The sequence below is a fragment of the Onychostruthus taczanowskii genome, unplaced genomic scaffold (assembly GCF_017590055.1).
Source record: "Onychostruthus taczanowskii isolate IOZ18803 unplaced genomic scaffold, ASM1759005v1 scaffold7, whole genome shotgun sequence".
Classification (NCBI taxonomy): domain Eukaryota; kingdom Metazoa; phylum Chordata; class Aves; order Passeriformes; family Passeridae; genus Onychostruthus; species Onychostruthus taczanowskii.
This window is the reverse complement of record NW_024504786.1, coordinates 10,399,303-10,413,809: the sequence shown is the minus strand read 5'-3', so window position 1 is coordinate 10,413,809 and position 14,507 is coordinate 10,399,303. Positions and strand designations below refer to the sequence as shown.

The following is a 14,507-nucleotide window of genomic DNA, read 5'->3' as shown; positions in this document are numbered from 1 at the left end:
CCCCCCCCCCCCCCTCCCGCGCCTCGCCTACCTCGAAAAGCTGCGGGATCTCCCTGCGGGCCAGATACTCCTTCGCCTCGCCGGCGCTCATTCCGCCAGCCGGGGCCGGGGGCGCCGGCGGGGCGGGTGGGCAGCCCGAGCCCCGCGCTCGGCTCGGCGCGGCGGTGCAATGCGGGAGCCTCGGCGAGGCTTCCGCGGGCGGGCGGGCGGAGGGAGGCAGGAGGGAGGCAGCCGCCCGCCTCCCCGTGCCCGCTGCTCGGAGGGAGCGAGAGAGAGCGCGTTTTCCCCCGGCGGGGAGCGAGAGCGTGCGCAGGCTGCCGGGGAAAGTTTCGGGGGGTGCCTGCGGTGAGGCGCCGAGCGGAGGCGTGAGGGGCTGTGCCTGGCGCCGAGCCGCGGGCAGGCTGCCCCGGCAGCGAGCGGACCCGCTCCCCCGGCTGCGCGGAGAGCGGCGGCGGGAAGGGCTGGGCACCGGGCTAGCGCAGGGGTGCTGGAAACCTCCCGCTGTAACGCGGTCTCTGCCCTTGGCACGGTGTTCGGGCGCCTTGAGGAGCGAGACGTTTCATACACTTTGGGCTGGCAAAAAGCCACGAACTACGATCAATCATGAGCATCTGTCGGCGAGTCACAGGAAGAGATCTGAAACGATCTCTAGTCTAGCCTTCTGCTCAAGGCAAGGGCAGCTCTTGAGGTCAGACCGGGTTGCCCAGGGCTTTATTCAGTCTCATCTTGCAAAACCTTCCAAGGGTGGCAACTGCAGAGCCTTCCTGGGCAACCCATGATTGTCTGGCCTCGACATGAAGAAGGGTTTTCTCCTATTCAGTTCCGACCTCCTGTGTCTCATTTTGTTCCTTGCCCATCATTGTGAAAAGCCCGGCTCCATTTTCATGATGGTCTCCTGTCCAGCCTTGGAGAGCTGCTATTATGTAGCTCTAAGCCTGCCACAAGGCTGAACAAGCCCAGCTCCCTCTGCTCATCTTCAAGAATAAGTGCTCTCCATCTCTTAACCGTCTTTGTGGCTGCCCACTCAACTCAGAATCACAGAATACATTGAGTCCAACTTGTAAGTGAATGGCCCATACAGGGATAAAATTCACACCAGTTTGTTAACAGCTCTCTTCGACTGGGGAGCCCAAAACCAGGTGCATTATTCTAGATGTACTCTGGGAAGTGTTAAGTAGGGGGTCGCTTCTGTGGTAACTCTGTGGCACACTGGAAGTCACAGTAGAGTATTTTGGTTGCTGAAGTGTCCTATATCAAATGTGATTTTCCAAATAGTTTTTATCTTTATTATCATTTCTAACAGAATATCCTTGTAGTCGTGCTGAGGCACGCCCTAACACAAATAGGTTACATAACTGCAAGCTTATAAACAACACTGAACAACTGCTTTCTGTATGTACATCCCTATTTTTCAGGCAGATTGGAAAATGGATAGGTCTTCTCAGAAGTCTTTTAAGAAGCTTCTCTCCGTTGTATATGATTTGTGGATCAATATCAGTTTGATAAGCTTCTCCCTCTCAGCTGCAGCCACGTTCCTTGTTTTGCTGTTTCTGTAATTAAACTGCCCTCGTTTTCTTCTGCTCAGCCTCCAGCTTTTTATGCTGATTTTTTTTTTTCTCCCAGAGAAGCTTCCAGTCCTTGTTCATTCCATGAACTGCTAAATTCTGCCCAGAAGGCTGTCCCATGATCTTCTAATGACAAATTGGACTGTTTGGTTTTCCAGGTCATCCAAATATTCCCAGCAGCTACCATGTAAAGGGCGGCAACTAAAGTCCCTTCACAGCAACTGACTGATGGATGGCCCATAGAACCATAGAATGGTTTGTGTTGGAAGGGGCCTTAAGATCATCTTGTTCTGACCCCCTGCCATGGACAGGGATGCCACTTAAAAGATCAGGTTGCTCAGGGCCCCATCCAACTTGACTTTGGACACCTAGGGGATTGGGGCACACACAGCTCTCTGGGCAAACATGTTTCAGTGCAAAGCTACTGGAAAACCACAGCTGAAGTGTCTCTGCAGTTTGGCTTAAGAGCCTTTCCAGCTCCAGGTTCTATTAATCCAGTGGTGTCTACTTAGAGAAGCTGGAGTCACTGAATTGACACTTCCCATATGTTCAAGTAAGACTTTGGTCTTTGCTGAAGAGTTTAATCAGCATTCTGCAGTTTCTCTCATCCTCCCATAAAATCTGGATGTGATTTTAACCCTACTTTCTTTTTCTAAAATTTTAATCCATCCAAATGTAAATTCATCGAAAAGCACATTACCTTAATCTTTGAGTAAAATGAGTAGGTTCCAATGTCCTAATAAATAGATATGACACATAATTGCTTTTAAATTACCTTAAATGAAAGTTGACAAAAGGAAGCTGGAATTAAATTAAATAGATATTTTCTTAAACTAAGGTCTTGGCTAAGGAGGGCTAATAGAAGATGGCATTATATTTAGGAACATGGAGCTGTGGTTTTGGCATTTTGTGGGTGTCATATTTTTTTATTTGTTTCTTGATACAAAAAAAAATTAATCTGTATTATCATTGTCTTGGATAAATTCCATTTATAGTCTTTTGGAATATATATTTTTATATACTCAACATTTATGGGTAAATTAGTATCTCATCCAATGTCCTAGTTTGGCAAGAGAAAAATATTCCTTTCATATGCTTTCCATAGCATCTACAGCATCTTCCTCAGGAATGTGAAACATGTTTGTGTAAAATCTTGTCTCCCTTGGTTTTTTTTGGGTTTGTTTTTTTTTTGGTTTGGTTGTTGTTGTTGTTGTTGTTGTTGTTGTTGTTTTGTTTTGTTTTGTTTTGTTTTGTTGGGTTTTTGTTGTTTTTTTTTGGTTTTTTTGTTTTTTACTGTAGGCTTCCAGGCATTTTGCTCAGTTAGATAATGCTAAGAGAAAATAAAATAACAAAAAAAACCTGTCCTGCTATAAAATTATGCATTATTATTATTATTATGCACATCTTCATTATTGTTCAAAATGTTGTTTTGCTGCACAAAATCAAATTCTGTGTTGCAGAAATTACCACCTCAGAACAAATACAGCCATTAAGAAATCTATCAGACTGAAGGTGTGAAATGTATCTGCAAAGGATATTTTTGGATATAATACTACACTACCTCCTTCTAGAAGCAATGTTTTATGTGTTTGCTGTCAGAAGAAGCCCCTTTTTGAAGCAGGGTCGCAGGTGGAAGCTTCTCAAAGGCTCTGAAGATCATTGGCAGTGAAGGATTAAGCAGAGATGAGCCAAAGGGGCACAAAAAGCTTGGCTATTTCTTCTGCAGGTACCATAAAGGGAGCTGTTCGAAGGTGAGCTCTTTGTTGGGTAAGTGTCTGATCAAGAGTGCAGGTGGGAGTGAAGTGGTCTTACTGCCTTAGAAAATAACACAGGATGGAATAATGCTCAAAGGAATGGGGTTCATTTGAGCTCCAGGGCACTGCCCATTCCTGAAGGTGCAGGCAGCTCTTTATGGTACTGGGTGAGGCACAAAGATCATTTTGGTTATTTCCTACCTTTTCTGGAGGGCAAGAAACAATAGAAAGAACAAAATTTTGCTATCAAAATGATAACATTTCTGAAAATTCATCTTGAAAACTTCTTATGGATCCTGTACCATTGGGCAGATTCCATTCTCATTCTTCTTGTTTCCTTCAGAAGCTACATGAAGCTGCACTAAGATGAATCAGTATTTTCAGGGATCAGCTGGGATGTGGTGTTCTGGGCCTTCTATTCTTCTTGGTTAAACCAATTACACAACACCCATAGCCTTCAGTCAAACCATAATTAGGTTCTGTGTTTTCAAAAATCACTTCAGAATACCCCAGTATTTTATAAACTTTTTTTTTTTTGTCTAGTGCCTGTTCAAGCACTAGTGGCTGGATCTGTTACACCCGTTGCTGCTCTGCTAGATGTCTTTATTAAATCAGAACATCCTTGGATTAATGTGCTTATACAGGCTGATATGTGGACAGCTTGAATTTGTAGATTCTGTAAGTAAACCAATTATGTGCAGCCTTCTTAATAGAACATGCTGAATTACATGCTTCTGATCCAGAAATGGTATGCATTTTAAGGTAAATTTGGGACTTACTTGCAGCCCCATATTGCATTTAGTGTGGTATAAATTAATCCCAGATTGCCCAAATGATATTTTAACCTTTCTTTTCTACTCTGATACACCATTTTTTCTTTTCTACTCTGATAGACCTTTTTCTCTTTTCTACTGGTACCTGAACATGTTACTTAAGTGAAGTATATCACTGATTGAAACGTAGTGAAAAATCAACGAAGAAAAAATCTGATTTCTGGATCTAGATTGCAGTAAGTCCCAGAATTAACATTTTATGTCATTTTGAGGACGCCAAGATGAATAGAACATGGGAGGGAAGAAAGAAGATCATGCCACTTAAAAGTTTGAGGATGCATTTTTCAATCTGCTGAGAAAAAAAAAGATTAAAGAAATGCTATGATCAAGTCCCCTATTTGTTATGATAAATTAAATAGCTAAATAATCATTCTTGTGACCTTTCCCTGAACTGTCTAATTTATCTATACGCATCTTGAGTGGGATGTAGAGGCATCAAACAGGACACATTGTTCTGCTCTTCCAGCCTGCCTGTGACACTCTCAGTGCCCTCATTCTGTTGTTTTCCCACTGACAGACTGAGTTTGTGCCCTGCTGTGGTGTTGCAACAGGGCTCACCCTGAGCTGGGTACCTGGCAGATTCCCAGCAGCTCTGCTTTCCACTGTTTTCGCTCCCGGGTTCCTCTGCTGCAGCATCAACACCCGCACTTTATTCTTTGATGTATGAGTTCCTATATTTGCTTGCACCCAGTTTACCAAGAAATCAGCGTGCTCAGTGCCCGTGAGCTGTCCCTTCTGGGAGATCCCACTGCCCCAGTCTTTGTTACCTGCCACTGGTATCAGTGTTTTTCTTTGGTTTTGGTAATCACTGCAAATATTATACAGCACATGGCCAAACCATAGTTCCTATGGGACCAAAACAGAAAGTCACTTAGTATTTCCCATTCACACTTCACTTTTGAGGCCAATCAATTAATCATTAAATATATATACAAATTAATTTTGATTCACTCAGGTTTCTTAAAGAAAATACCTTGCAGCAGTAAGTAAATGGCATCAGACCAGCACTTTTTTTTCTTCATCAGTCAAAATGAACCTTCTTGAACAAGCATTTGTGCATAGATCTGAGATGATTATTTCAGAAGCTGGCATTGTCAGGCATTAATTAAATTTCATATAAGCTATATACCAATTATGTTTTTTCACTAAGTTTCATGTTAGATGGCCAGGGCTGTAATTCCCTATGCCACCACCCTTAGAAAGTACCGGTCTAGCATATTCCCAGAATGTAAGTATTTCAAGAGTTCTTAGAGTGCCTTTCCAGTTTTTCCCTTTCCTGTCCTTTCCAGCTGTTTTAAAACTCCAATACAACTTATCCAAGTTATTTTTAGTGACTACTATTTATAAAACTTACTTGACTACAGCTCTAATGGAGAATGTTTCCTTATCATGCTATGGCATAATCACATCATCTGATAATTTATATACAGAACTGAAATATGTAGTGAAGTCTTTCAATTGCTTTTGATAGATCTATGAAAGCACATTGCACAAATGTTGTAAGGACGGTTTTCCTTCTTTCTTCAGAAAAGCTGCTCTTTCAAATGCTCTTACACCCCTCTGACCACTGGCTTTTATGTCATTTTGTTTCCCTTCTCATTTTTTAGCAGTTCTTAAATCTGTAACATATATTTCTTGCAGCTTCTAATATTTGCAATAGAAGTTTTTCTTATGCATCTTTATTTTCATGTAAAATTGCTTTTTCTCTGTCTTGTTAACATTTCTTAAATAATCCCCATTTATAATGCATATTTTTGTATTTAAGTTTTTATCCTTGATTTGGCTTATAATAATTAGATAGTATTAGGATACTGTACAGCATTATGTAACTTACTAAATTCAAGGTTATTACCTAAGAAAATCTTTAAATCTCTGAAAGATGAAATTCAGGCGGACCTGTAGAGGTTTTCCTTGTCCCTAAGACAGTGGTTCAGTATTGGGGAGAACACAGATTGAGCACTTACACAGACCTTCTGTCTGATCCATTGCAGCCTTTTGATGTTTTTGCTTTTATTTTGTGTCACTTAAACTGAATCTCCCCCTTTCCTCACAGTGTTACAGAAATTCCTCTTCAGGAGGATTATTTTATAAATAAAATTACCATTTTTCAGTAACTGATTATTAAATACTGCAAATCAGTAGATACTGATTTTTAAAAACTTACAAATGTGATGTGGTTTTTGTCCAATAAAGTCTTAATGATCCAACCACAGATTTTAAGGTTCTAATCTATGCATTTTCCCTTGTTAATAATTTCTGTTCATCTAGTTTATTCTTTATGAGCTAAGGGAACTTGTGTAGCTGTAGGAAAAAACCACCAAAAGAAAATACAAAAAACCACAGCAAAATTCAGTCAATAAAACAGGTTTGAACTGAATAATGACTTGTGGGTGGTGGTTGTGGGAATAGAAAAGAATTCAAGCACGGCTACAGACCTCATCTTGGGAACACTGTGGAGCTCAAGACTGTTAGAAAGTACAAGTTCCTGTTACTTGGCATTTGGGTTTTATTTCAGTGGTTAAATGGACTACTGCTGTACAACATTATTTCTATAACTTGTTATTCAGTAATAGAGTGAAAATCTTCCCTACTTGAAAATCATCTTTCACAATGTACAGCTCTTGAAAAGATAAGCATTTTGACTATTTCTTTTTTAGCTAAATGAATTGCAAGTAATACCAACTTCCTGTATGAAGGGCTTAGAAAACTCACATAGTGATTTCAGGAATTGCTCACATTGAGAAAACTTCAACATTTTTTGATGCTTATATCTTTACAGTGGCTCAAAACATTGAGAAGTTAAGTCAAAGGGAAAAAACTATAATTTTGTTTGATATAATTTTTTCTTACCTAGGGCCAAGAAGGATTCCTGGATGGGCTATTTTCTTGTGTGAAAGGCATTTATAAGTGCAGATTTTTTTTTCACTACTCAAAAATGAGGACCATTAATTTTGATCAGGTGCATGGTTGGTACATGTATTCCAAAGAATAAAATAAATCTTAAGGAAAAAAAAAGTCTTGTTTCATGACATTGCAATTTTTTATAATTAGGTTTCACAATGGAATGATGATGGCATGTTCTGTTTTCAAAAGTGGCCATGGTGATAACTGTAGTATTCTGGTAAAAAAAGTACAGTTTTCTATTTTCGTATTCAGTGTGTATCCAGTATTCAGCACAGAGCAGTAGCTGTCAAAATGTTGGTCAGTCACTGGTGTTTACTTCTCTTTGTTAGTTTTTCTAGAGCTAAAGCTCTCTTTATATTTTATATTCCATAATAAAGTGAGGAATGACTGTCCAAATCCTCTTTTCTAGACACAGAAGGGCTGTAACTTTGGCAGGTATTGGCGCACAACTCTGAATTCTACAGTAAGTAACACATTTTGGGTGGGGGGGGAGGATTTTAATTTTGGCTAAGTCATTTTTTAATGATCTAATGTTCTTGAACTCATCTCTTTAACTTCTTGTTCTTGCATTGCAATGAATAGAACGCAGTATCTAGAGATTAAAATATGCACATTATGTAATAATTAGATACAAATCAGAACATAGAATGTAGGCAAGATAAAGAAATTGCACCTGAAGATACAATGGGCTAGAGTTGAGAGACGTGAGAGAAATTGGAAAATGTTTTAACCATAGAAATGTTTTAATGTTAATTTGAAATTCATCCTGCCTTTTTGCTGACATACAAGAACATTGCCTGAATTTAGTCACCAACTTCAGTGAAAGCTTTCTTGACAGTATAACAAATGAGAATTGGATCAAACACCTGTTTCCCATAGAAGCTGACACCCTGCCAGATGGCTTATTAGTGAAGTTAACTGTTGATGGAACTATCACGTGAGGCTTGAACTTGAACTCAGGTTCAACATGGCATGGGGTGAAAACATTTTGGCTAAATGGAAGAAAATATAACAGCTTAGTATTTGATAGAACCTAACACCGTGTAGTTTATAACATTGGAAATTAGTAATAATCTTCAGCACTTGTTGAATCACCAAGACCTTTCTTTTTCTTGTCATGCTACCCAGTAAAATGAAATAGTTGTTGAACTGCAGGGCTGCACAGGACCCTGGGCTCTGCCTTACAAATACCTTGTTAGAGATTAGGCAACTGTGCTCTGGAAAGCAAATCCACCTTGGCTGGATGTTGGAGTCATGACACAAGGCAGGGTTCAGGAGAAGTTAATTAAGGATCTCTGCTTTCAGGAGAACTTACAAAGTTCTGCTCCTATGTGAACTCCTTAGCAGCAGAGGCAGGTTACTATAAAAAGACATTTAAAATGTACAAGCAAGAAACTCAGTGGTTGTGGTTTTCCAAGTTATTAAAAATGCCCAGGAATTTAAAAAAAAAAACCCTATTTTAACTTTTGTATATTTGACAAAGTGGTCATTGGCTTACAGCTGAGTTGGTATTATTTGGACAAGACTTGAATATTTGAAGAAAACTTAAATTACTCTTTTCTTTACAATGTACAGCTAAATCACCCCTAAATCAGTTTTGGAAATAGTTTTTGGAATTACCCTGTAGTGTAGCTGACATTTTTCTATATACATTGATTGAAAGTTATTGATTACTGGCCTTCTACTGGAAGCTTACTCTATCAGCCTCTGGACAAGGGAAAAGTGAAACATGACCTGCAAAGTTAAAATGTACAGCTTTCCTAGCTGACTTCTTTTTATTGAAATACGAAAAATTTCTGGAAAAATATCCTGGTTTTACCATTCAACATTACCAATACAGACAGACATACTTCCTTTCCAAAATAAATTTTTGATTTATGAACATATGAGGATCTCCTACAAGAGAGAAAATATATTCTGTATCAAGAATTCACAGGCGATAAATAGCATAATGAATGAAGAATAATTTATTTTACAAAAGGATTTGAAAACAAATATGGCAATTTTAGACCATCATAACTAGACGCAGAATTACTGAAGGAAAGAGAAAAGATAGTTCATACTCATCTGGTTCCTAGATGAGGATATAAAGAAGGCAAAATATGTTTAGTCTCCTATGTGACAAAAATCAATCCATGGAAAAGAATCTGGTTTAAAAATGCTTCTTACAACATGATAACATATACCAATTTAAAAAAATTAAACTGTTTTCCTAATCTACTGTGGAAATATGCAGGGAAACAGAATCAGATGAAAGCAAAAATGAATACAAATTAGCAACACCCATATTTTTGAATCGTGTTTGAAGTATCCAGGTTTGAAATGACATGAAATTAACACTGACTGCCTTGAGATCTTTCTGTAAGAGGTGCTGTACAGCTAAAAAACAGTAATTATTTTTACATTTAACAATGTAAAATGATTACCATCTTTATTCTAAAGCTAAATAGCAAGGGAAGTTATGTACCCTTCACCTCATATAATAATTTTGATGTAACTATTCTGAAAGGAATAGTCTTAATTTGTTCTGTTTGTGAAACTTAGATCTGAAATCCTTACATTTCTGTACCTGGCAAAGAGATGTATTATTGTTTTTTGAGATATATATTTAATATGCACATGCAACTAAAATGCAAGGTGGTCTTTAAGCATTTACATAATATTATAATGAGAGAAATTTTGTTTAAGGAAATCCTTGATAACTAAGAGAGCTCAAGTGCAAGAAGGTGATTTTTGCTGAGATAATACTTTTGCAAATGCATCCATTAAGGCATTGATTAATTGAAACTGATTGACTGATGGGTGTCTTTTCTCCATGTAAAAATCAATAACCTTGAGTGAACATGTAAATTCAAATGCCTACCTTAAAATGTAAAAGGTCATTAACTGCAGCAAATGTAGCTTTTACATTTTCATGTAATATAGATATTTAGCAGCAAAAACAACCAGTTCAGATCACAGGACAGATACACAGAAATGACAGGCAGATGTTCATGTATTGGTAATTCCAGTTATCACTAGGTCTTTTTCTGGATGTTCTCTTTCAGTTAGAAAAATCTCATCAGGATACACTCCATAGCACAAAGATAAAAGACAGGTAAAAACAAAGGGCTTGAATTCTTCACTCGTGAGTTGCAAAACAATATAGAAAAACTTTCATCGATTTCACAACAATGCACTCTTTTGTGGGCAGTTCTTCTCAGTTTGCACCATATCCTCATTAACTTAGGCCACACAATTTGGCTTTTAAGAAAGGAAGTATTTGGTGGGTGGACAAGTCACTGATTTACTTTCTTGCTGAATATGTTGTTTTTTTCCAGACTTTCTGCTTAGTAATAGCTCATTTAATTTTTAAAGTAGAATTCCACCTTGTGCTTAGTGCCAGCATTGTCACGGTGAAAAGGCCTTTTACTGACCTGTGCAGAAAGAAATTTCAAAGAGACTTCATTTTTACAAATCATAGCAAAATCTGGCTGCCAAGCACTATGATTTCAATTTATGAAGTCATTCTGGCATTTGTACTTGGGAAGAGTTTCTGGTAAATGAGCTTACAGAAACAGATACTTTTAATTTCCAAGAGCATGGAGTTAGAACTTGTAGTTTATTGAAGGATACTCCATGCTTAGTTCAGCATGAGCACTTTCCACCTGATCCACAGCAGCTTTTACACAATCCTGGTAAATGAAGATAAAGAGAGAAGAAAATGAGCTCTCTGCTTTACACATTTGGAGTAGACCAAGAAATTATTAAGGTTTGCTGATCTGCTCTTGAGCAACTGCTCCTAAAACTACAAGTAAGGTTTTGTCTAAAAATTTGTTGGGCTGGTTCAATCTGCTCTTCCCCAAATCTCCTGGATAAACATTAAGAAGGAAAAGAAGAAGAACAACAACAATGTATATTTACAAATTTAAAAAATTAAGTTATTAATTTCATTAAGAATATTTATTTAAATTCCTTAATGGCCTAATTTTGGATTTGTATTAAATTTTGCTTCTCAAGACACTCTTCCACTAATCAGGTTTAATGACATTTCTACCCATCACACATTGATCTGCATAACCTTTCCTGGCAATATACTGGATTCAGTTTTAGTCACTGTACAAATGTTTAACATTAATCAATGTTATTGGACTTGGACTATGAGTAACCTTTTAAAAAGTTGACTCATGGCTCACTGTAGATCTTATTTCTACTAAAGATTTTTATAATACTAACTTTTTCCAGGTAAAACTGGTGTGCATTCAGGCTTTTTTTTTTTAATGTTTTGTTGGTTTTCTCATATAGCTGATGAGTAGTCCTCAATGGAATACAAAGTCCCTTGCTTGCAAATAAGACAATTACTTGAAAGACAAAAGGTTATATTTAGATTGCAGGCTGAAGACTAGTTTGAGTACACACAATAGCTTTAAGTATTGGTTTGGGAGCTAAATGAGTCTGTCAGCAACACTGCCCTTTATTTGAGTTAATTTAACCAGCAGAGCTGAGGCCACTTCAGCTCAATCCCTACAGGGAGAACTTTGCTGAGACACTCAGGTACTTGGTGAGTTCAGCCCACAGGAGAGATTTATCATACAGATGTCAGAACTGGGATAAAAGTGATGGCTTCTTAATGATTCTAAAACACACAATGCTCTATCCACTTCTTGAATTCAAAAGTAAAACTGGTTCTAAATTTAACTGTATTTAGGGCAATTTAATTAAGATTCTTATCTTGTTCCTAATTAAGAAGTCCATTAATTTTCTATTTGAGAATGAACCATTCTAAAATATCAATGAAAAAATACAATGGGGAGGGTAATTTAAATAATGTTTTAAATAAATAATACATTGGGAGGGTTTCCTGCTGTCTTTTTCCCAATTTTGCTCTTTTAATAATGATTTGAGAAAATATTTTCAGCTTTTTCTATTGAGAAAAATACTGGTGCACAAAGACTAAATGTGACCTAATAAACTATCTCAATAAGCTGCCACTGTTTTTCCACATTTTCTTTTCTCATATTTTATTTTTTTTTTTTTTTACCTACAGAATAAACTGTTGGAATGGTTGGTAACTTCATGTCTTCTGAAGATGAAATACTGGTTTATTACACAATTCAACAATATGGAAATTCAATGCCTGGTAATATTTACATCATTAATGACAGAACAGAACTGATGACAAGGTAGGTGGTTAATTCATTAAGAACAAATGTCAACTGAATTTCATTGTAGGCTTCAAGGTTTTTGCCTGTGTCCCATTCTGACCTCAGAAGTCCTGTAAAACATTATTTCTATAATCCCACTTTGTAAATAACAGTAACAAATGCTGTCTCATTTGATTCCAGTGTGGAGTTAAGCAACTTGATGCTATAGTTGAACAGAAATGTATTGTCTACTGCTTTTAGCCAGAGTGCAAAGAGAATCTATTGACAAACACCCTTGAGTACAACTGAGTTTCAGCTCAGTAAAATTAGGAACAAGGCTTCTTTCAAATAATTTTCCTTAGGAAGTTCTGTATCTATTATTCTCACCATATTAATTTTGCCTATTTTTTATCAGTATTAATTTGCTATTGTGAACCTTTTCAAAGTACAAACATTCTTTAGTCAAGCCAGCCTTCCATTAACAGAAGGGGGAAAAAACCCAAACGAGTGAGATCAATCAATAATTTAATTACTGTTGCCATTTTATCAGCTGAGATACCAAACTACAGTAGTTTCAGCATTTTAAAAATCTATTGTATTGATAGTCAAAAGGAAGAAAGCAATAAATCTGCATTTTTAAGTGGGATAGTAGAGTTCAGCTATTATTGATGATTCCTTAAGAATCACTCTTGTTGACTTATGTCATTGCAAGAGCTTCTTTTAATATTTATTTTGGAAGCATAATAAATACAGCCAAAGATAGATTTTTTCTCTTACACAGTAGGCAATTATTAGACACTACATGCAAGTCTAAAACAAACAGGAAAGCAGACACAGAACAGTGATCAAGAGTATAGAAGAAGGAAGAGATGCACTATGATACAAACAGGTAATACAACCAAGGTTAATACTAACAAAATTATGGATATTTAATTGGTATTTTTGATGACAATTTCATGATTAGAAAGTGTCAGGGGAACTCTAGTATCATAAATCCCTGATTTAGGAGCTTATGGGGTTACACTTGGGATTTCTGCTCCTCCTCAGTGGAAGGCAAGGCTTGTTTGCCCCATGCTGGACAGGAGCAAGCTGACAGATGGTTCATAAAGGGCAATTTCTAGAGGGTATAGATTAGAGAATTAGGGCCTGAGCAACCTGCTGGAGGAGGAAAGAATCTGGAAGGGCACCAAGATGTGCAGCAATGCGAATAGCAGCTGCAGTTACAGCAGCTTTTTAAACAATTGTTTTAATTACAAATAAGTTCGGAATACACATTTGGTGTCCTTTCTAATTACTCACCATGAAGTACAAGACACATTGTGGCAAAGGTCAAGCTAAAGACACTCAGAGCATGAAAAGTACTGTTACTAGCATAGAAACAAAGCAGAATGAAGAAACAGAAGAAGACAGCATAGAGCTTTACTTCCAGACAAAAAAAAAAAATCCCATACAGGCATGGAAGTGTGTTCTGAGAGCTGCCTAAGGGAATAAAGATGAAAAAAAATGAGGACAAATCTGTTGGTACTGCCTTACTGGAGAAAAAAAAAGAGACGTGATACCACCTCCAGGAATAATGCCTGAAGCACTGGCACACTCATACATGTCTGATGAATACTAAAGCCCAGAAAGATTGAGCCTGTAAAGAAATAAGAGCCAGAAGTAGAAGGAGAATTAGATCCATTAAAAAAAACAAAAACACTCAAACAGGCTAAGGGAATTCAGAAGGCAAACCAGAGTCAGACCTAAGAAGGTGATGCACTGTATTACACAGAACATTAATCAGAGGGAACAATGGCCATTCTTTTGGAATATTCCAAAAAGCTTGTGCAACTGAGCTTGCCTTAACTCAGTGCTGCCTCTGCCCTGGGATGGAAAGGCAGCAACAGGACCTGAACACCCACAATAAAAGAGGAGCCCCTGCAGTGTGCCTGTGGCTGATTCAAACTCTGCTCACACGCTGCAGATGACACCAGGTGACACAAGAACCGGGAGTCTGCAGCTACACTTTTGTATCAGGAGCCAGCTGAACCTTCCCAGTGATTGCGAATCCAACTACCTGTAACCATGGTACCACATCATACAAGTGATCTTTCATGTAAGGAAAACTTGCTATGGTTTTTAACCTGTGTTTGTATCATTCCAATGCCACATGAGGGTTTTTTCCACTTTTTAAGTTTATTTTCTTAAGTAGCAAATCGTACACAGTGACCTTTAAAGAATGCTATTAAAACTATAAAGTCTAGCATTCCAGAGAATGAAAAAGTTACAGTCACCTCTGAGACAAATTTCAGGAGGTTCAGAAGTTTGTAAGCAAACACGATAATTTTA

At 37.8% G+C, this 14,507-nt stretch overlaps 1 protein-coding gene across 1 annotated transcript in view; it reads right to left on the bottom strand.

Moving 5' to 3' along the window:
• AK5 (adenylate kinase 5) overlaps positions 1-505 on the bottom strand; it is an 83,577-nt gene extending 83,072 nt beyond the window's left edge. Inside the window, exon 1 of the mRNA XM_041421331.1 lies at positions 32-505. Within this exon, the coding sequence (XP_041277265.1) occupies positions 32-91 (60 nt within the window). The 5' untranslated portion in view covers positions 92-505. The remainder of the gene's footprint in view (positions 1-31) is intronic.
• Between the last annotated feature and the right edge of the window lie 14,002 nt (positions 506-14,507).